The 22,435-nt window shown below is 41.2% G+C and overlaps 1 protein-coding gene across 14 annotated transcripts in view; it reads right to left on the reverse strand.

Moving 5' to 3' along the window:
- Positions 1-22,435, reverse strand: part of Map7d2 (MAP7 domain containing 2) — a 112,996-nt gene that overhangs the window by 54,346 nt on the left and 36,215 nt on the right. For all 14 annotated transcript variants that reach the window (XM_008835711.3, XM_008835708.3, XM_008835712.3 and 11 more), the window contains exon 2: positions 763-840. In XM_008835711.3, coding sequence (XP_008833933.1) covers positions 763-840 — 78 coding nt within the window. The remainder of the gene's footprint in view (positions 1-762; positions 841-22,435) is intronic.

Here is a 22,435-nt window from a genome sequence, read left to right on the forward strand (position 1 = left end):
TGAGTGTATTGTCTGTGTGTAAGTGCATCCATGTCATGCAATGCCCACAGAGGTCAGAAGAGGGTGTCAGATCCCCTAGAACTGGAGTTATGGATGGTTGTTAGCCACCATGTGGATGCTTGCAATCGAACCTGGGTCCTCTGCAAGAGCAGCCAGTGCTCTTAACCACTAAGCTATCTCTCTAGCCCCTGAGAAGAATTTTTTGTTTTGTCTTTTTGGGACAAGGTCTTCCTGATGCACCAGCTGGCCTAGAACTTAGTGTGTAGATCAGGCTGGCCTCAATCTCACAGAGATCCACCTGCCTCTGCCTCCCAAATGCTCAGATTAAAGGTGTGCACCACCACAACTGCTCCAAGAAAAAAAATTAAGAGCCATTCTCAACTGGGCATACTGTTCTAACACAGACAATGAGTGAGTGCCGCTGTTCTCAGTTCTTTTGAGGATGGCCCTTCTAGACCAAAGAGAAGGTGAATGAGTGCACACAGTGGACACCTGAGAGGAAGCACCTACTGTCCACAGCTCCAAGCATAGTGCCTAGGACATGGTAACATGCTGTGTGTGCTGAGTGAGTGAACTGTTGAGGGAATTATGCAGTTTTTGTGATCATGCCAGTCACTGTGTGAGTTAGTCCCTGATTATCTACCCTTGTCTACCAAATGTCTAGTTCCCTTCCTATTCAGTCAGATCTCTAAGGGCCTTTAGAAAGGACACTACCGCATTTCCACTTTCTTAGACTCCCAAGAGCCAAAATGTAAAACTTACCCAGACATTTTTCTCTTTCTTCTCGTCTCTCTTTGGCTAATCTTTGTCTCTCATCTGATTTTAAAAATCCATCCATGCCTACAAGACAGAAAACATTATCTTCAGTTTTTTCAATTTTCCTTATCTGTGTGCTAGAGATAGCTGTACACATGTATTATCCATTGGCACCAATTCATCTGAAAGAGATCTAATCGATCACTTCCCACCACATGTCCTCAGCCAGACCCACTAACTCAGGGGCAGCAGCCACAGCTTCCACATGTGGCTGCCAGGCTGTGCTGCAGTGGTGCTGACACCAGTCCTTTACCTGAGCCAGTGCCCAGGTCTGACCCTGGAGCGGTCAGGAAGTACAGTAAATGACACAGAGGCTTGCCAGTAAGCAGAGAAGCTAACCAGGCCTATTCTAGCCTGCCTCCCAGGCCTGAGGCAGAATAATTTAGGGGGGAGAAAAACCCAAAAGTGAACAAGATTTTGGATACCAATTATTCTAAAGACAATGAAATGTCTAATTTTCTGAAAGAAGTCAACCCCTGACAAATACATACAAGCTCCTCAGAAGAGCACTGAGAAATGGAAGCCTCAATTTTAATTTTGGTTCTATCAAGTTTTCTGATATCAATCTTAGTGTCTCAGAATTACAAAGAAAAAAAAGAATATCATATACTCATGTGTACTTGACATTCAAATATCTACAAGTAAAGTTGAACAAGTAACAGCTACACCCCCAAAATGTCCACATCTACAGAAGTATTTCTGTAGTTCCACATCCCCACTCAGTGTAAGGCCCTAAAGGACTTTCTAAATTAAAGATTAAATGAATCGTGATTAAGTTTAGAATAACTTATTCCATTCTGGTACAATTGGTTTCCAAAAGTAAGCTATATTCTGTTTAAGCATACCAGTCCAGAGAAATCAGCTTTAGTACTAATGTGACCACATTCAACTTCCCAGTGCCTGGGCCCTTCCTCTTTGGGAGCATCACACTGACTTCACTGTATGCTTTGATGCCATAGCAACCCACATTTCTTCCAGGAAGATTCTTGCTACTTGCTGTCCATGAGAGGGGCAGAGAAGCCAGGCCTGCAGGAAAGGCACTGGGAATGCAGGTGAGGGATGACATGACAACCTGGACTGTCATGATTCCCAGTATATGTTTGGTTTTTCAGGCTGGATTATGTATCAGGGATAGTAAAGCTTAAGAGAGAAGTAATACGAAATCTAACCCTGGACCATAAGTTCTCTGTGTTTGTTTTCAGTCAATCCTTAATTATTATGAGGCTACCAACAATACCAATGTCATCATTTAAAGGTTCAACTCATTCAAGGTCCCCACAACATGACTCTTAACTCTTTTCCCAATTTGTCCCTAGCCCTTTTTTTTTTTTTTTTTTTTTTTTTTGGTCTTTTTGAGAAAGGGTCTCCCTGTAGCTCCAGCTGTCCTGGAGCTCACTATGTAGACCAGGCTGGCCCTGAACTCACAGAGATCCGCCTGCCTCTGTCTCCCGAGTGCTGGGATTAAAGGCATGCGTCACCACGCCTGGCTAGCAATTCCCCCTTTTTTTAAAACACACATCTTCTGGCCTATAGGGCCTACCCCTTCTTTCATCTACTGTTTAACACCTAGTCATACCTTCAAGACCCCAAGGTCCATGATGCCCTGTGCTCCCACAATCTGTGAAGCCCTTACTTTATTTCTCTCTCCTGTAGAGACCTCTGTAACTCAGTTTCCCTGGAAAGTGTCAGAGTCATGTGTGCCTAGATGCCTCTAAGTCTGTCCAGTTCCAGCTACCATATCTTACTTAGTGGCTCCAAAGTGCACTTACAGGGATGCAAGGCAGGCATGAAGTCAATGATAGAGGAGCTTGCAGAAAGTCAGGTCTTTCTCTGCTTAAAACATTTTTAAGTTCTAGTCTCTACTTCAAGTGCAGCTGGTACAAATTTTTTCTGTGTGAAATGTTAAAAATAAAAGCCTAGAATGCCTGGATAGATGCAGCCCTCAGCACCCGCACCAACAAGCCTACCTAAGCTGAACCTGAGCCTCTTGCTCTGCACAGCCCACACCACAACCTTGATAATAACCCATCTGCCTCATATGTAAGGCAGGCCTGAGGATTTCTCAAGGTGTTCTTCAATTAGAGAGAGACAGAGAGAAGAAAAGGTGTCAAACACAGTCACAACTGCCAACATCATGGGGAGGCTTTAAACCTGGAGGCCATTCCGTAGGTATATTATGTTCTCAGACTGCCCTCTTGTGGGCATAACTAAGTGCCACAACTTTCAGGACATTTCCTTTCCAGAAAATCTTCATGATCAGGCATCAGCATCAGCATCATCATAATAGAGGTGACAATCAAGCAGTTACCATGAACCAAGTGCAGCTGGGCACGGTAGTACATGCCTGCAATCTCAGCACTTGGGAGGTGGACGCAGGAAGACCAGCGTTCAAGGTCCTTAGTGCTATAGCTAGTCAGAGGCCAGCCTGGGCTATATGCAACCCTATCTCAACACACACACACAAAGCACACACCCTTGCACACACCAAAACCACTATGAATGAAGTGCACTGCATGAATTTACTGGGCTCGACCACCCTATGATGATGGAGGTACTATTATGAGGCTCACTTTACAAGTGCAGAAATAGCACAGAAAGATTAATTAACTTGTTTTAGGTAGCACTGTTAAAGTGGAGAAGCTGGGCTGGTGCAATGGCTCAGTGAGTAAAGATGCTTGCTGCCTGCCAAACCTGATGACCTGTAATCCCTGGGACCCACGCGGTAGAAGAAGAAAATGGACTCCTGCAAGTTGTCATCTGACCTCCACACATATGAGCACACACAAAATAAATAATAAACAAATAGACAACGAATGAATGAATAAATTAATTAATTAATTAAATAAGCTGGATGTGGTGCCACAGACTTGATCAGATACTACTGCTACCAAACACAGCCAGATTGAAACTAGAGGAATCAGGGTAGAGTATCACCAGTGCTAACACCAGGAGAGGCTTTGTAATGATACGATATACTCTAGGGTTAATGCTGAATTGAATTCCAAAAGGAATCCTTTCTATATCACCTAAAACCCGAAGTTTTAGTTTTCCTACGTTATCATCCTTGATTCCACTGTGCTTTACATTTGTACATTTATTTTCTTGTCTTTAAAACCAAGGACTCAATTTTATCTTGTAAGCCCCCATGAGAATCGATGGCTAAGAGCACTATGCTCACCAGGGATTGAGGGGGGCAAAGGTAAGAAGTGGATGCTATGAAGGATATCTGAAGGCGGTCCCTGTGATGATGGGAAGGTTCTCTATCTTGACTGCATTAATGTCCACACACTGGTTTTGATACTGTACTACAGTTTGGGGAAGAAACTAGGTATGTAGGATCTATCTGTAATATTTCCCAGGACTGCATGTGAATCAACAATGACTAGGAATTGTTTTCTTTAGGAAATAAGCCTTGCCCAGGAATGAATCCCTGAGGTGGCCTACCCAGAAGGCCAATGGTGCTGGCGCTGGAGCCACCCCTATTCCCATTCTTGGTGCAGTAACATTTCCCAAGGCAACATTCAGGCAAATGTGTGCCTTTGAATTAGTCTTTTCCAGAGCAATCTCTTAATGCAACAAATTAAAAACAGGAATACTGAGCAAGCAAACAACCATTTTGTATTAACAGAACAACATAATCTCATACTTCACTGATTTGCAGTTGGTTGGAGTAACTTCCCATTATCTGTGGGCTGTAGCAACACAGTTTTAAAAACTCATTTTGAAAAGAATTTTATTCGCCCGAAGCACTCTCCTACTAGAATTTTAATGAGTTGATATTAGTCAATTATTCATAGTGCTGGTAAGAACCATCTATTGAAATTCAAAGTTTCTAGGGGAAGCCAACTGTCTCTGGCTTTAAAAACTTAAATGAACAAGTGAATTTTATTAGCTATTGTGGCTTTTTGAGACAGGGTCTTGTGTCATCCCTATTGGCCTCAAGCTCATGGTATCCATCCTGCTTCAGTCTCCCAGGTACTAGGATTAAAGACATATTTTCCAAATTTGATTTTGAACATGTATATTTTAAAATAAACTTCCTGATTATGCTCAACCTGTACAATGGCTACGTACAGGGTGGAGGGAAAGAAAACCAAGAATGAAAAGCTTCTATGAAAGTCCAAAGAGAGCCACTCCCTTCTTCTGGGGAGTCCTCCCATATCCCTTCCAGAGTGATCAGGTGTTCTCTGCCTTTGTGGCTGCTTGGGTGTTGACTTTTCCACTTCATCAGTGGTTCTGGTTTGTATCATGATGTTCTGTTTAAACACATGGAGACCAGGCCACTGCTTCCCAACTCTAGCTGTACAGTAGAAGCACCTGCACCTGTAGAACTTTAAAAAAAAATACATAGATGTTAAGCTTTCCTTTCAGACCCTGGTCCAGTCATTCACAGGCATGGCCTTGGTGCTTTAAAAGCTCCTCACCAGATTCTTTTTTAAAATTATTTATTTAATAACCACATGATTAGAAGAAGCATTTCATTACAGCATTAACATATTCAATAACAATTTCCAGAGTAAAGATGCATCTCTTTCAAAAGTGGCTGTAAATTTTTAGGTTCACAGTTGAATTAATAGTTATACAATATTGAACTCAGTATAAACCCTGTAAGACATAAAATTGAACTAAGTTTTTAACTTTTAAAAAAAGATCTCCATTTCATTGTATATACAGTTTCATACAGAAAAACTCATTTTTAATTCTATTACCACTTAGATGTTTGTATATGTGTCTCTAATCTCTATGTATCTGATTATTACTAGTCACAGTCGGTTACACTCAGATCCTCGGCACCTGAGTATGGATATAAAGTCATCAGGTAGATTTCAATGATAATGTTTTCCACCTCTACTAATTAACATGAAGCAAATTTTTATGCTTCTTCCTCAAATATAACTCATTTTTTTATTTGTTAATTTTTTGTGTGTATTTCATACAGAACACCCCAAACAATATTATTCATCTATATACCCACTTCCCAAATGGCACCTTCCCATAGCCCCCCCCACACACTGGAACCCATATACTCTGTCATCCCTGTTACTGTCCCCTGTGTTGTCGGCACCCCCAGCCATTCCCTAGTGCTTGTCCATCTGCTGAATCTAGTCAGCCTATCTAGAGTTCCTTGTCTTAGGAAGATAAGTTCTTCCTCATCTAAGCAGCAATCAGTTGACAATACTCCTTTAGATAAGATTGGGGTCTGCTGTTCATTTTCCCAGTTCTATGCTGGGTTACTGTCTGGGAGTCTCTTGGGCCACCCTGGCCAACAATTCAAAGGAAGGTATCTCCTGTCTGGCATTGTTTCTTGTTATGTACTCTTTGGCAATACACATAGACTCTTAAAAAATTATATTGACCCTTTTAATCTTTGGTTATACTTTCATTTTGGGTGTTTAAGACCATACAGTTGGCCCAAATAAACCAATTTATTTCTACTCTTAAGGCCATTTGAGGGTCTGTTTCTCGAGGGTCACATGGGCTTGGGGGGAGCCCCTGGCTCCTTTCTTTTACCAGTTCCATCTATGTGAAGTTAAGTCAAAGGTCCTGCTCGACCATGGCTGGCTTCGCTTGGAAGCACGGAAGACATGTTTCCTCTGTGTTGACCCTCCTCTTTGTAGACTGGACACTGGTTCAAGTCCATTTGATGGGGTCTCCATGGCCTCCTTGATCAAGAGGACAAGTGACTCACCACAGTTACAGGACATTTTGAGAGATGCTCATAGTCCCCTGGAACTAGTTGACCTAGGAGGGCAAGGAGCAAAAACTGCCCTTTATGTCCCTCTGACCAAATTAGTATAGGCCTCAAAGTATGGCTGTTAAACATCCAAGGTTAGTTCCACCAGTCCAGTATTTTTAATTACCATGTGCCATGTAGATAAAGCTTGGTCAAAGACCAAATGTTCTCAGATAACTCCCCCCCATGTATATATATAATTCCTTGAGCCAGGTATATGTATAATTTGTCAGTAGGCTGTTCAGTTAATATGGTTCCCTCTAATTTTTTAAAAACTAGCTAGTCATTATTTATCTCTTGCATTATCTAACCCTTCCACCATGGTTTCCCCATTTAAATTACCCCTATTTTTCCCATTTCTCCCTTAATACCCTTCTCCTATGGTCTCACCTCTTTTGAGCTCCTTCTTTCCCTTTATCCTGAAGATTCCTTGTATAACCTTCCCTCCCCCCTCCCCTTAAAATAACCCCATTTTTATCCATATCTCCCTTATTAAGGCCTATTTCCTACTGTTCTTCTCTTTCAGATCCTTTCTTTTCCTTTGCCTCCCTGGTTCTTTTTCATTATCCTGGTTCCTGTAGTTATGTCTGGATACATACTCACTTATCAGGATTTGATGCTAGGATCCACTATGAGGGAAAACATATGGTGTTTTGTTTTGGTTTTTTTTTCTGAGTCTGTGTTACTTCACTTAGTATAATAGTTTCTAGTTCCATCCATTTATCTGCAGATTTCATAATTTCATCTTTCCTTACTGCTGAGTAAAATTCCATCTTATAAATGAACCACATTTTCATTATCCATTTGTCAGCTGAGAGACACTTAGGTTGCTTCCATCTTTTAGTTATTGTGAAAAGAGCAGCAACAAACATGGATACACAAGTGTCTCTGCAATAGGATGAGTTCTTTGGGTATATTCCAAGGAGTGGTATAACTGGGTCAAATGGTTATGCATAGCCAGGCCCAAGAACCATCCTAGCCAACTGTTCACCATACTAAAACACGCAGCAGAATCACCAAGAGAACTTATGAAAGCAGACTGCTGGATGTTATAATGAGTTTCTGATGAACTATGTTGGCAGAGAGACAGTATTTTTTAACGTATTTTATTATTTTTATTTTATGAGTATGCGTGTATTGCCTGCATGTAGGTAAGTGTACCCATGTCATGCAATGCCCGTGGAGGACAGAAGAGGCTGTCGGATCCCCTGGAACTGGAGTTACGGACCATTGTTAGCTGCCATGTGGGTGCTGGAATTCGAACCATGTCTTCTGCAAGAATAGTCAGTGTTCTTAACTGATGAGCCATCTCTCCAGCCCTGAGACAGTATGTATTTCTAACAAGCTTGCAGTGAGGCTGATGGCAAAGGTATGGGGCCCACAGTTTGAAAAACACTGTTCTAGTGGGTTGAGCTGGGATTTGGTCAAATTGCTACTCAGCATGTAGTAACAGTGGTTGCTGGATAACGTCTTCTAAGTTTACTTTCTCAGTTGTTAAACAAGAATAACAATAATACTTGTGTCATAAGGTTATGTGGAATTTAATGAAGAATAAAGTAAAGCCATTTCTTACTATCTATTGAGGAACTGGTTGCAGAATCCCAAAGCATCAAAATCTTTATACATTCAAGCTCCATACATCAAATAGCACAGTATTTGTTTATAACTAATGCATAGCTCCCCATATATTTCTTTGCAGTGCTGGGGACCAAAGCATGATCCCACATATACTAGCCCACATTCTTTAAGTCATCTCTAGATTACTTATAATGCCTAATATAATGCAAATCCTGTGTAAATAGTTATTTCACTATGCCATTTAGGGACTACAGAAGGCGGAAAGTCTGAATAATTCAGAAAAGATCCAAATTTTTTTAGTATGTTTGATCCATGAACAGTTGATTTGCAGATGTGGACCCTGCAAACACAGAAGACCAACCAGCCTTCTTCACATATTAAATAGGAGCTGTCATCACCATCAGTTTTTAGAGATGGACCTTAGATGAGAACATAATTGCAAGTGCTTAGTTATAGCAAATATCTGGGAGGAATAAGTGTTCCTCGATATCATTCCTACTACCTCATCACCCCAGTGCCTACTACTTTACTTGAGAACTAGCTCCTAACACTCTCTGGTCTTTAGATTCCAAATCAGCAATGTCATCAGTTTATCCCAAGCCTCTAGCACAAGACTCACTGGGTCTTAAAAGCCCTCCTTCCTGCCTTAGGGTCTAGAAAGCTGGATCCCTGACAGTTTAAGAACTACTGTGCTTGTGGGGAGGTGGCTGGGCCAAGGCAATATATCCATTTGCCGAAACTCATTGGCTGGACCCTTAAAATTTGCACAGTGCAGTTTTTAGAATATGAATACCTATTTTAATTTGCAAAAATAAATAGAAAAGGCAAAAGTTAGTGCAGGTAAACAGCCTGTATGTCATTCATGCCCAAAGCTACAAAGATCAACCCAGAGCATACCTGTGACTTCCTAAGTAACTACAACCTCATGTGGCCCTATGAAGCAGAAGGATTTACACTTCAATGGCAGTGTCTGAAGTGTAGAGAACAAGTATGCCCCTTGCCAACACAGGGACTGAAGTCACCAGGGATTAGCTGGAGTTGCAAGGTTCCTAAAAAGCAAGGCACCAGTGTATAAAAGCAAGGCAGCAGGGTATGATGATGCACACCTGTAATCCCGGCAAACGGGTAGTAGAAGTAGGAGGATTAGCAGCTCAAGGTCATCTTCATTTACAAGGCAAGTTCAAGGCCAGTGTAGGTTACATGAGACTGTGTATCCAGATAGATAGACAGACAGAAAGAGAAATAAGCATGGCAAAAGGGCTTGACCTCACTGAAGAATTCAGGAGATGTGCTCTAACTAAGCAACTGGTTCCTTGGTCCTGAATCTTCCTTGACAACCATTATTTTTCAGAGTTATCATTAATCTGCCTTCCTCGGGCCTTTAACTATCTCTACTGTGCAGCAGATCCTAGTTGTAAATGTTCAAATGGTCTGGCACTTTCTGTAGCTGCCAATAAGACTGCCTCTGTTAGACTGTACCCCAATTTATGTAAAAAGCTTCAGCTCCCAGGGCTGCTTTTTTGGCATCCATGTGGCCTGCCCAACTGTATCTCACCCAGGTCAAGGGATCTTAGGTAAATCCCTTAACACTCAAGAGTTTCAAGCTCATCTTTTGTAAAATAGGAATGTGCTACCTACTTTCTAGGGCTGAAGAGGGAATGGGTTGTAAAAAAATGTTTGGCACTCAGGAATATTCATAGTTGAATCCCTTCCCTTAATGATAAGTAAGAAAATCGCCCAAACAAGTTGTGACAGGTGCTCATTGGCCCTGAAGTCCTGGCCCATAGAATCACTTCGATCTTCCAAAGAATTCCATGCAATTCCCCCAGAAAGCCCTGCTACAATTTCCCAAGATGTTACAGTTTCCATTCTAATTAATATTTCATCTACCAAGGTCATTCACAAGATGAGATGAACATACACAAAAGTAGCTAATGACAAAAGTTAAAAAAACAAACTCAACTGATTATCTACTGAGTACCATGATGTAACAGCTTAACTCCTATCCTGGCTTCTAATTCAAGAGGCAGAACTGACCTGGATTCCTGTTTCTACAATAAATGAAACACCAATATATACAGTTTGAAAAGAAGCCAATTTTCCCAGTATACTCTATTCACAGAATCATCTGCTAATGAGATGAAGTCTACACAGTTAAGAGTACGGCTCCCGAAGGTAAACTAGTGACTGGCACTCACTTTCTTCAAGGGCTCTGGCCTGCTTTGCCCACCAGTTGGCCTCTGTTTCAAGAAGACCCCTTAGTTTCTAAACAAAATGCACAGGGAGGACTGGTAAGATGGTTCAATGAGCGAAACCACTTACTGTGCAAAACTGACCACATGAGTTTGATATCCAGAAACCACAATGGATGGAAAGAACTTATTCCCAAAAGTTGTCTCCTGACTTCCACATGCACAATGTGACATGCACACATCCATAATCACTCTCTCTCTCTCTCTCTCTCTCTCTCTCTCTCTCTCTCTCTCACACACACACACACACACACACATTATACACATCATACACACAGTAATAATAAGTTTTAGGGGGGCTAGAAAGATGGTGGTTAACAACATTGGCTGCTCTTGCAGAGGACTCGGGTTCGAGGCCCAGAACCCACATACCAGCTAACAACTGTCTGTAACTCCAGTTCCAGGGGATCTGATGCCCTCTTCTGACCTCCAAGGGCTTTGCACAATACAGGTGCAATACATCATGCAGGCAATACACAAGACTGGAGAAGTAACCAGAGAGCATACCCCATATACCTTACTGTCTACAACACAACTGCCTTGTGATCTATCAAAGAGAACTCACTCTTGTGAAACTTGCAAAGAGAGAAATTAACATGATTCAAAACTACCAGAAGAACAAAATGACAGCAACTAGTATATAACCTTCCAATAAGGTTAAAGATCTTAATTCTCCAATTAAAAGGCAGTTTGGTCCACTGGATTAAGAATCAAGATCCAGGGGCTGGAGATATGGTTCAGCAGTTAAGAGAACTGACTGCTCCTGCAGAGGACCCGGGTTCAATTCCCGGCACCCACAAGGCTGTTAACAACTGTCTGTAACTCCAGTTCTGGGGGATCCGATGCCTCCTTCTGACCTCTGTGGGCACTGCATGACATGGGTGCACTTATACACATGCATGCAATACACTCATACACATAAAATAAAAATCATAAATATTTTAAAAAAGAAATCAAGATCCACTGGTCTACATAGTGAGTTCCAGGACAGCTGGGGCTACAGTGGGACCCTGTCTCAAAAAGACCAAAAAAAAAAAAAAAAAAGAATCAAGATCTAATAATCTTCTGTCTGCAAGAAACTTACCAACAAAGACACAAACAGAAAGTGAAAGAACAGAAAGTGATATCCCAAGCAAATGGAATCCAACAGCAGGCAGGAGCAGCTATACTCATTTATGACAAAGCATACTTCAAGTTAGGTTGAAGAGTGGTCATTTCATATTGATAAAAGGAATTATTCATTCAGAAGATAATAATTACAAACTTATATGCATCAAACATCACTATGGCTAGTTTTATAAAACAAATACTACAAAACACTAAGAGAGGGATAGGCCTCAATATAATAATAATGAGAGACTCATAATTCCACTCTCACCAACAGGCATGTCCACTAGCAGTCTGTAGGCTGGATGCAGCCAAAGATAGCTATGAGTATTGCCCCGCACAATATTGTGAACTTACTTAAAACACCATGAGAATCTAAGGGGTGGCTCAATCCATAAAGCACTTGCCTTGCAAATTGGAGGACCTAATTTTGAGCCTCAAAACCCATGTAAAAATGTCAGGCATGATGGCACGTGCTTGTAATCCCAGAGCTGGGAAGATGGAAATGGGAAGACACTTGGTGAACTTGAAGCCAATTAAAGACCCTGTTGCAAAAACAGTCTTCCTAAAGATACTGATGTTGTTCCCAGACCTTCACACACATGCGCACATGTGTGCACATGTACGCACATACGCGCGCGCACACACACACACTCATGCACACACATGCAGGCACACCCTTTCCCACTCACAAATATGCATATGCATGCATGTGCACACACACACACACACAATGAAATTTGGGGGCTTGAGAGATATAGCTCAGGGGTTAAAAGCACTTAATGTTGTTGCAGAGGACCCAGGTTCAATTCTAAGCACCCATATGGCAGCTAACAACCATCCACAACTACAGTTCCAAGGGATCCAATGCCCTCTTCTGGCCTCCACGGACATATACATGGTGCATTTCCATACATGTAGGCAAAACACTCATATACATAAAATAAAAATAAATAAACGTTTTTTTGGTGTTTTTGAGACAGGGTCTCCTTGGAACCCCAGCTGGCCTGGAACTCACTATGTAGACCAGGCTGGCCTTGAACTCACAGAGATCTGCCTGCCTCTGCCTCCCAAGTGCTGGGACTAAAGGTGTGAGCCACCATGCCTGGCTTAATAAATAAAAACTTTTTACATTGATATTTTGGTGATATTTTTGTGTTGTTCAACTGGGATATACTGAAGCATGAATTTTGTAGCTAAAAACATTCTGTCTCAATGCCAAAAGGGTGAACACATTTTCTAGACAAAAAAAAATCAGTAAAGAAATTTCAGAGTTAAATCACACAATAAATCAATTGTACTTAGCAGACACCTATACGGCATTCTATCCAACAGTGGTAAAATACACTTCCTTTTTATTAGCACATGGAACTTTTTTCCAAAACAGATCATATTTTAGGTCATAAAGCAAGTGTTAGCACACACACAAATAAAACAACTGAAATAGTTTTTTGCATCATATCAGATCATAATGGAATGAAAACAGAAATCATAAGAGAAACTACAGAAATCATGCAAACACATAGAGACTACGTAATACATTTGTGGATGAACAGTGAATCATTGAAGCAATCAGGGGTTTCTTAAGGGAGATAAGGAAATGCTGTCAGTCTCCATCTCAGCGGTAGAAGAGGGAGGCCTAAGAAGTTAAAGGTGTTTGATCAAGATTCCAAATAAACTGTTTACAAGTGTCCCTGCTCATAGGACTGAGTATATATCAATACAGTAAAATATAGAGGGAATGGGGCATGATGGGGCAGGAGGATAAAAGCAGTGTCTGTGACAGGGCCTGCTTTGGTCAAGCAGCATTTAGTGGGCCATGATAATAAACAAGTTATTTCCACTTAAGACAGAAGAGTCCAGTTCACATTAATAAAATCATTCCAATATCTTCCTGAATACATCTCGGTCTGATTCTCAGTTATATTTCTGGGCCTGAAAATTTTGGACAGAACCATTTTCTAAGAGACTCTATTCTCCTGCCACATGGAACCCCAGAGTTCTGCTTGAAGGAGCCCAGATCTGTCTCTCACCTCTAGATTTTTGCACACACACTGTCTCCTGCCTAGAACATCCTCAACAACATACACATATATTTTGAGTACTGGTGGGTGAATGGTTACTTCTTCCAGAAAATGATTCTTGGTCTATCCTAATACCCCAGGAGGGGCTGGTCGAGTGTCCCCATAGTCCCTAGCCCTCCCCATCATTGCAGTTGGCCCACCCTTGCTCCACTTGGTCCTTTTGTGTTGTTTACTGTTTGTATAGATCCCAGCCCAATGAAAACTCATAGGAAGTACTGCTAGAAGACCTTCCACATCTTGGCCTATCTGTAAGACCTTCAATCTGATGTCTCTATTTGCCTCTATTTAGTGGTTAAAAGGAAGTTGTTTCCTTGGGGGGAAACAATCTATGAGCCACCAAGATGAGTTTAATTACCTCTCCCTTTCCACATGATGAGCATCATTAAACCCACTGAGCCACTGGATCTACATCACAATCACTGGCATCCTGGACTGCCAACACAGGCAAATCTGGTCCTCCTCTTAACACAGGATTAATGGATAAGTACTAGCTCTTTCTTTATAGACCCTACTGGGATCAGTTTAGAATGTTCTTGGCTGAAACAACAATGATTTAACCAGTGGTTCTCAAACCTGAGATTGTATCAGAATCACCTTAGTGGATTCACCTTGAGGATTTCTAAAAACAGAGTGCTGGGTTCAAACACCCAAAGATCCTAATTCTAGGGATGGGGTAAGTCCCAAGAATTTGCATTTCTGAGACGTTCCCAGGTAATATTGTTGGTTCATGGGTAACACTGTGAGAAGTCCAGGCTTAAACAGCTAAACCACAAAACACATTTGTGATCTCATTTATAAAGAAGTGGTTAGGAAGAGTCTTGGGGTTGGCTCAGTAGTTAGAAGGATCAAAGATTCTTACTTTGTCATTCAGCCATCCTTAGTTTGCCCTTCTTCTTGATGGCTGCTACAATTACAGTATCACATTCTCAAAAGATAATACATCAGGTAGAACGCAGAAGGTGGACGATAGAGTAAGGAAGGTGAGGCCCTTTCTTTGAATTAATTTTCTCTGATCCCCAAAAGATTCCCAGTCATCTTCCCCTTAAACGTCTTTGCCTGATACTGGGTCACATGACCATAAAGGAGGACACGAGAGCAAATACACAGAAAAGGGGAATGGATCTACCAATAATGACTTAAACTTGAAGTGACTCATCCTAGCTCCACTGTTTCTGGGCCAAGGTATAACCTTTTCCCAAGCCATGTAAAAAGGAAAGAACGATTGTTGGGTAAGTAGTCATATATCTCACTGTTCATCCTTTGTGCAGATGCTCTATTGTCAGTCAATAAGAGGTATCCCGAAACAAAGGCTGCCAGTGTCATACTGCTAAAGAATAGTGCTGCTCCACACACTAGCTATGTGACATAAATAGCTTTCAATCTCCCTTTCTCCCCCATAAAACAAGCTTAATTCTGCCTTTGCCACAGGGTAGAAAGGAGAACTTAAAAAAAAAAGAAATTTCTCTACTTGCTACCTCTACCACAAGGAGCTCTTGGAAAGCAGCTAGGGCTATGTCAGATCTCTCGGATATCACAAGTTTAGCATGTTAGGCACTCAAAAATATTTGCAGAGTAGACCAAGAGCTTCTTTTAGGCACCTGTCCTTGGGCTCTGCCAAGGTCATTTATAGAAACTCCTTCTGGGGTTTTTCACACTAAAAGAGAACTACCTGAAAAAGCCAGAAGGGAATGAGGACTAATACAGACTATAGGTAGAATAGAAGTGCTTCTGGAAAAACAGAGCAGTGTTACCAGGCTGCTATTCACCCAGGTTTATGTGTAGATAGGGTGTTCAAAAGACACTGCCATAGAGAATAAGAAATGTAGCGTCACATACTTCTGACTGCTGCAACCTCCTCCACCAAACACCCCTTGAGAGATGACAAGCAGGTTCTGTCACTCCAGTCAAGCCTCACCAACTGCCAATGGCAACCTTGAACATCACCTGCACAGGATGCTGAGGCCATTTTCTGGGAAAGAATATTGTGGTAATGGGAGTCTGGCACAGGGTAAAATGCTATAGGAGAGTATCCTCAGCATCCATGTCACACAATTTGCCCTCCCTAGACAAAATAATCAAGAAAATGAAATTCACTGACCTTGAGCTGGAGAGAGAGAGTGCTTGCTGCTCCTGTCAGGGATCAGTTTGGTTCCCAGCACCCATGTCAGGCAGCACACAACTGCCTCTAACTGCAGCTAACAGGCCTCTGTGTGCAACACACACACACACACACAATCTTTTTAAAGATCTTTAAAAATATATTGTATTATTTTTATTTTTGTGTGTATGAGTATATTGCTTGCAGGTATATAAGTGTACCTGTGTGTACAATGTCCGTGGAGGTCAGAAGAGGGTGATGGATCCCCTGGAACTGGAGTTAGGATGGTTGTTAGCTGCCATGTGGGTGCTTGGAAATGCACCTGTGTCTTTTACAAGAACAGCCAGTGCTCTTAACCGCTGAGTCCTCTCCAGCCCCCCTTTTAAAGATTTTTATTTCTTTTTATGTATACCTGTTTGTACCTGTGTGTTTTGTGTTCACCATATGCATGCAGTGAGGCCAGAGGGCTTTGGACCCACTGGAGTTAAGAGTTAAATACAGTTGTGAGCCACCTGATATGGGCAGTGGGAACCAAACCCAGGTCCTCTGCAAGAACAGTAAATACTTCTAACTGCTGTGACATCTCTCTAGCTCCCAAGAATTATTTCTAATCTCTAAAAAGGGAGGGAGGGAAGGAGGGGGAGGGGAGGGGAGAGAGAGGAGGGAAGAAGGGATAATTCACTGACCTTAATTTTGTGTTCACTTGCAGGTACTATAGGATAAACACTTTCCCAGGCTTAAATTGAGTACCCACAAATCTGGCCTATGAAAAGCAGCACCATGGCATGCTGCCTGATTCAGGTATCTTTAAATCAACACTCAGTGGTAGGTGTGTTTTATTTAGTTTTGGAGTGGAGATCACACAATGTTGCCCAGGCTGGTCTCAAACCCTTGGGTTCAAGGGATCTTCCTGCCCCAGTCTTCTGAGTACTGAGAGTAAAGGTACAACCACACCTAGCAATAAGTGCTTTAATTTCATTTTACTGATGGGAATCTGAAGCCCTGAAATATTTTTCTTCCCAGATAACACTGGGAAAACATTAAAAGGCTCAAGCTTCTAGGAGGCTTCTAATGCCTGATTTCTGCTCCTGGCCCATGGGAGTCTGCAAACTGTAGAAGCAGGCATCTTCAGGCCCTGTGGGGCCCACTCCAGCCAGCTCTGTGAATCTGGAGGGCCTCCCTGACTGAACACAGAGCTTCTACTACCAGAATACTCACCATTTTTGTTTTCAGAAATAAATCAAGAGGCCTGAGGAAATAGCTCAGCTGGTAAACTGCTTGATGTGGAAGCATGAGAATCTGAGTTTGGATCCTTTGCACCTACGTAAAAAGCCAGGTTGTGCCTCAGACCTGTAATCCTAACACCAGGGAAGCAGAGAGAGGAGGGTTTTTTTTTTTGGGGGGGGGGGCTGCTGTCCAGCCAGTCTAGGCAAATTGGTGAGCTCCAAGTTCAATAAGAGCCCCTGTCTCAAAAAAATATGGTGAAGAATGATAAAGACATTCGATGTTGGCCTCCATACATGCACACATGTGTGTACCCACATGCACAAGTATACCCCCACTTCAAATAAACAAATAAAAGTCCAAAGTGTCTCTCCAAGAACAGTTTGCTCTATTTCTCCTGACCAAAGCCTACTCCTGAAAACATGGAAAGGCAGGACAGATATTGTTCTAAGAGTGCACAGTGCTTTTCTCTCTCATGTGGCTCATAAAATTCTGCTGGTACTCAGTCCATCCCCCGTAACAAAGGAGACATAATGCAAGAGGTAGAGGTGTAGGGGTGTGCGTGTGTGCATGCGTGTGTGTGTGTGTGTGTGTGTGTGTCACAGCCAGGAACATACACTGATTAAAGCCAAAATAACTAGCAAACTAGCAGATTCATTAACTAGGACCCTGAAATGATCCTCTTTTGTCAAGATCATTTGTTTTGAGCAAAGCGGTTGCCTTGATTAATATCTACAATAACCAATATGAAATAACAAAATATTTAGATTTACCTAGAAGAAACTAAAGGCTCTAGAATTCCCAGAAAGAGCCTAAATATAGCCAAATCTTTCCTGTGTAGATGTCTATAACTGACAAGGCATCCTATGAATTTTATTACATTTATAGTTTGTTTTTTGAGACAAGGCCTGATGTAGCCCAGGCTAGCCTCAAACTCCCTATATGACTGAGACTGACCTTGAAATCCTGATCTTCCTGTTTCCACCTCCCAAGTGCTGGGATTACAGGTATGTGTTACCAAGCCTGGCTCAAAAAATTTATAGTCCTAAAGAGACACTCAAAATATTGGTGTTAGCTTATTACATACCTATAATGTTGGCATTCAGGAAACCAAGGCAGTAGAATCATTGCACGTTTGAGGCCAGCCTGGTTTACATACCAAATTCCAGGCCACCCAGTGTTACAAAGCCAAATCTTGTCACAAAAAGCTGACATTATCAAGGTTGTGCTTCCTAGTGCTAAGTTAGGGAGCTCTAATCATAACTAGGCTTACTTATAAACAAACATAGAATTCTATTTAACTGGTTTTGGTTTATTCTTCATAAATCCTAACCTGATGTCTTATATAGAGAGCAAGCACAGAACAAAATCTGGCCTCTGTTGTGTAGCTGTTTCCTCTGGATTGATACACTGCCTCCGAAAGGGAGCAGGATTCAGGGTTCAGTGAGCAGTACACAATTGCTGGGGAGAGGAGATCCCTCAGGATACCTACAAGCTATGGAGGTAACTCTTCCATGAAGCCTTCTTGAGTACTAACCCATGTTGGGGTGGGGCATACTGATGATGTTGCTGCTCCAATCACCCATGTTCCTATAAGCTACCCAAATAATATTAGAACAGTTAAAATAAAGAGCAAATCCAAATTAAGAAAATCAGAGATGAAAGGGGAAACATCACAACAGACACCAAAAAATCTAGAACATTAATATCTCAACACATTTAAGGATATACACAATAAACCCCAAGCCAACATCATTCTACATGGAGAAAGATTGGAAGCATTCCCATTAAAATCAGGAACCAGACAAGGCTGTCCACTATCTCCACTCCTTTTCAATATGGTGCTTGAAACTCTTGTTAGAGCAGTAAGACAAGAGAAGGAAACTAAAGGAGTACCAATTGGAAAAGAAGAGGTCAAATTATCACTAATTGCAGATGATATTATATGTGAGAGATTCCAAGAATTCCACCACAAAAATTCTAGAAATGATTAATACTTTCAGTAAAGTGGCAGATTACAAAATCAACTTACAAAAATCAGTAGCCTTTCTATATACCAATAACAAGAAATCATAAAAAGCATGCAAGGAAACCCTCCCATTCACAATAGCCTCAAAAAAATAAAATATCTAGGAATAAACCTAACCAAAGACATTAAAGATCTCTACAATGAAAATTTTAAATCTTTAAAGAAAGAGATAAAGGAAGATACCAGGAGATAGAAGGACATACCATGTTCATGGATTGGTAGAATTAATGTTGTGAAAATGACCATCCTAATCAAAATAAGCTATAGAGTCAATGCAATGCCAATCAAAGTCCACATGACATTCTTCACAGAGCTAGACAAAATCATCCTAAATTTCGTATGGAATCACAAAAGACCCCAGGATAGCCAAAGCAATCTTGGGCAAAAAAAGAGCAATGCTGGGTGAATCATCATACCAGATCTCGAACTATATTACAGAGATATAGTAATAAAAAGAGTATGGTACTGGCACAAAAACAGACACGTAGATCAATGGAACACAATAGAAGACCCAAACATAAGTGCATGCAATTTCAGCAACCTCATATTTGATAAAGGTGCCAAGAATACACAATGGAGGAAAGATAGCATCTTCCAACAAATGGTGCTGGCAAAACTGGATTTCCACCTGTAGAAGAATTAAATTGGACCATAATCATTCACCCTGCACCAAAGTCAACTCCAAATAGATCAAAGACCTCAATATAAAACCTTAAACTCTGAAACTGCTGGAAGAAAACATAGGCAGTACCCTAAAAGATGAAAGTGTAAGAAAGGACTTTCTAAATTTGATATCAGGTGTTCAGGCATTAAGGTCAACAATCAACAAGTGGGACCTCATTAAGCTACAAAGCTTCTGTACGGCAAAAGAAACCACCAAGGAAGAGGAAACCAAGAGTGGGAGAAAATCTTCACCTGTGATACATCCAATAGAAGATTAATATCGAGTGTACAGAGAATTCAAAAAAAACAAAGAAACAAGAAAATAATTGACCCAATAAAAAGATGGGCTAAGGACTTGAACAGAGAGTTCTCAAACAAATATATATAAATGGCTAAGAAATACCTTTAAAAGTGTTCAGCATCCTTAGTAATTAGAGAAACGCAAAGCAAAACCTGGCTAAGAAACATCTTTAAAAGTGCTCAAGATTCTTAGTAATTAAGAGAAATGCAGATCAAAGCATTTTAAGATTTCATCTTATCCCAGGCAGACTGTCTAAGATCAAGAAAACAAAAAACACCAAATGCTGGTGAGGATGTGGAAAAAGGGGAATAGTCATTCACTGCTGGTGGCCATGCAAACTCGTGCAATCACCTATGGAAAGCAGTGTGGCGAACTCTTAAAACCCTAAAAGTGAATCTACCATATGATCCGGTTATACCACTCCTTGGCACATACCCAAAGGACTCATCACACTGTAGAGATACGTGAACATCCATGTTTGTTGATGCTATTTTTACCAATAGGTAAGAAATGGAAACAGCCTAAATGTCCCTCAAATGGATAATGGACAATGAATAAGTGGTATATTTACACAATGGATTTCTACTCAGCAGTAAGAAAAGATGAAATTTGCAATTTGCCGGATAGAACTAGAAAGTGTCATAATAAAAGTAACACAGACTCAGAAAAGCAAGCAACATATGTTTTCCCTCATTTGCAGATTGTAGTACCAATTCCTTACATGTGAGTATATATCCCGATTTAAACAGCAGGAACCAGGAAAATGGAAAGGAAGCATGGCAGTAAAGGGAAGGAAAGAGCCTGTAAGAGGGGGATAGTAGGAAACAGATGCTACCAAGTGGGAAATGGGGGAAATGGGAGTATTCAATTGGGAAGGGAGGAGGAAAGGACATATAAGGAACCATGGGAGTAAAGGGGGAGAAGTAACTCAAGAGGTGGGGGATAATAGGAGACAGGTATTATCAAAGGTAAAACAGGGGCACTTAAACTGGGGAAGGAAGAGGGTGGCTAGACTGGGAAAGAGAGAGAGGAGAGAGATAAAGCTTAGGTGTCATAAAAAGTCAAAGGGAAATGTATTAACTAAAAAAAAAAACCCTGAAAAATACACATACAATATCTGAACATGAGTGCATGTGTATAGCTGAAGGCTACATAACAAGAAACACACTGTCAGACTAGAGAAACCTCCCTTCAAGTTGTTGGTCAGAGTAGTCCAAGAGACTCCCAAAATGGCACAGGATATTGACACAGCCCTTGATTATCTCCCAGAACTTGAAGTTTTGTAAAACCCTATTGCTGAAGGCAGAACTATCTCTATTGGTACAGTAGCAGTACTTTCATCTAGGGGCTAATCAACAGCTATCTAATTGGACTTAAAGCCCTCTCAATGGGAGAGAACTCATGGGTGGCACTGTAAATATAGCCAAATACACATGGCTAGAGAGGTAACAGATCCTAGAGAAAACCCTATCTCGGTCATATCTCTAGACAAATATAATTTCTTACTGTATGCTAAATATGGATCCTTGTATTCACAGACAAGTATATAGTACACTACTCATCCAAGAAGCTTCTTTTTGTAACAGATGGAAGCTATTACAGAGTTCCACAACTGGTCACACACAGAGAATATATGTCTGAGAGATGGCCAGCCCTAAGTGACATCTACAGTGGAACCTCTACACCTAAGGCTCATGGAACACAGCAGAACAAAGGGTAGAGAATACTCATACATCCTTCAACGCTCACCAGTGAAGCTTCCTCATACAACAGAGTGTGATGCACACAGAAGGCCACAACTGGCTAAGTTTTAGAGAATAAGAGACTATAGAGTACGTGTCCCTGGATAGGACTCCTTTATTAAACCTCACCTACCTACAGCTCAAAGACCATTGCAAAAGCGGGGGCAGATAGATTTTAAGAGCCAGGATTGGTGCATGAACATAAGGAAATTGAGGCTTTCAGGCCCCTGGGAACTTGCAACAGTGTTGACTGAATGCATGAGACAAAAATCCAGCATAGAACAAGGAAAATGGACAGCAGGCCCCAACCCTAGCCTAGGAAGTATTGGCAACTGATTACTTCTGGGTGACGGAGAGTAGATCTTCTTTAAGATCTCTAGATAGGCTGAGTAGACTCCAGTGGATGAACTTGGACTGAAGGACCTCTGGGTACAAATGTTTAACTGCATAGGACTTAACATAAATGACAGAATGCATGAAGTCTAGTGAAAAAGGACTAGGGAGATGTGGATGGGGGGGGGTCAAAATTTTATTAAGTTCTATTAAATGAAATACACAAAAATTCAATAAAATTATTCAAAAATCATTTGAAAAAAATTTAAAATAAAGGAAGCAAAATAACTTTTTAAAAAGGTGATCTGTAATAAAGTTCTTGAAATGCCATTTGGCGTTTAGCAAGAGAGAATTGGACTGGAGGGAACATACCTCAACATAATTAAAGCCATATATAACAAACCCACAGCCAACATCATTCTAAATGGAGAAAAACTGGAAGAATTCCCATTGAAATCAGGAACCAGACAAGGC

Source organism: Nannospalax galili, unplaced genomic scaffold, assembly GCF_000622305.1.
Source record: "Nannospalax galili isolate Female #2095 unplaced genomic scaffold, S.galili_v1.0 scaffold217, whole genome shotgun sequence".
Classification (NCBI taxonomy): domain Eukaryota; kingdom Metazoa; phylum Chordata; class Mammalia; order Rodentia; family Spalacidae; genus Nannospalax; species Nannospalax galili.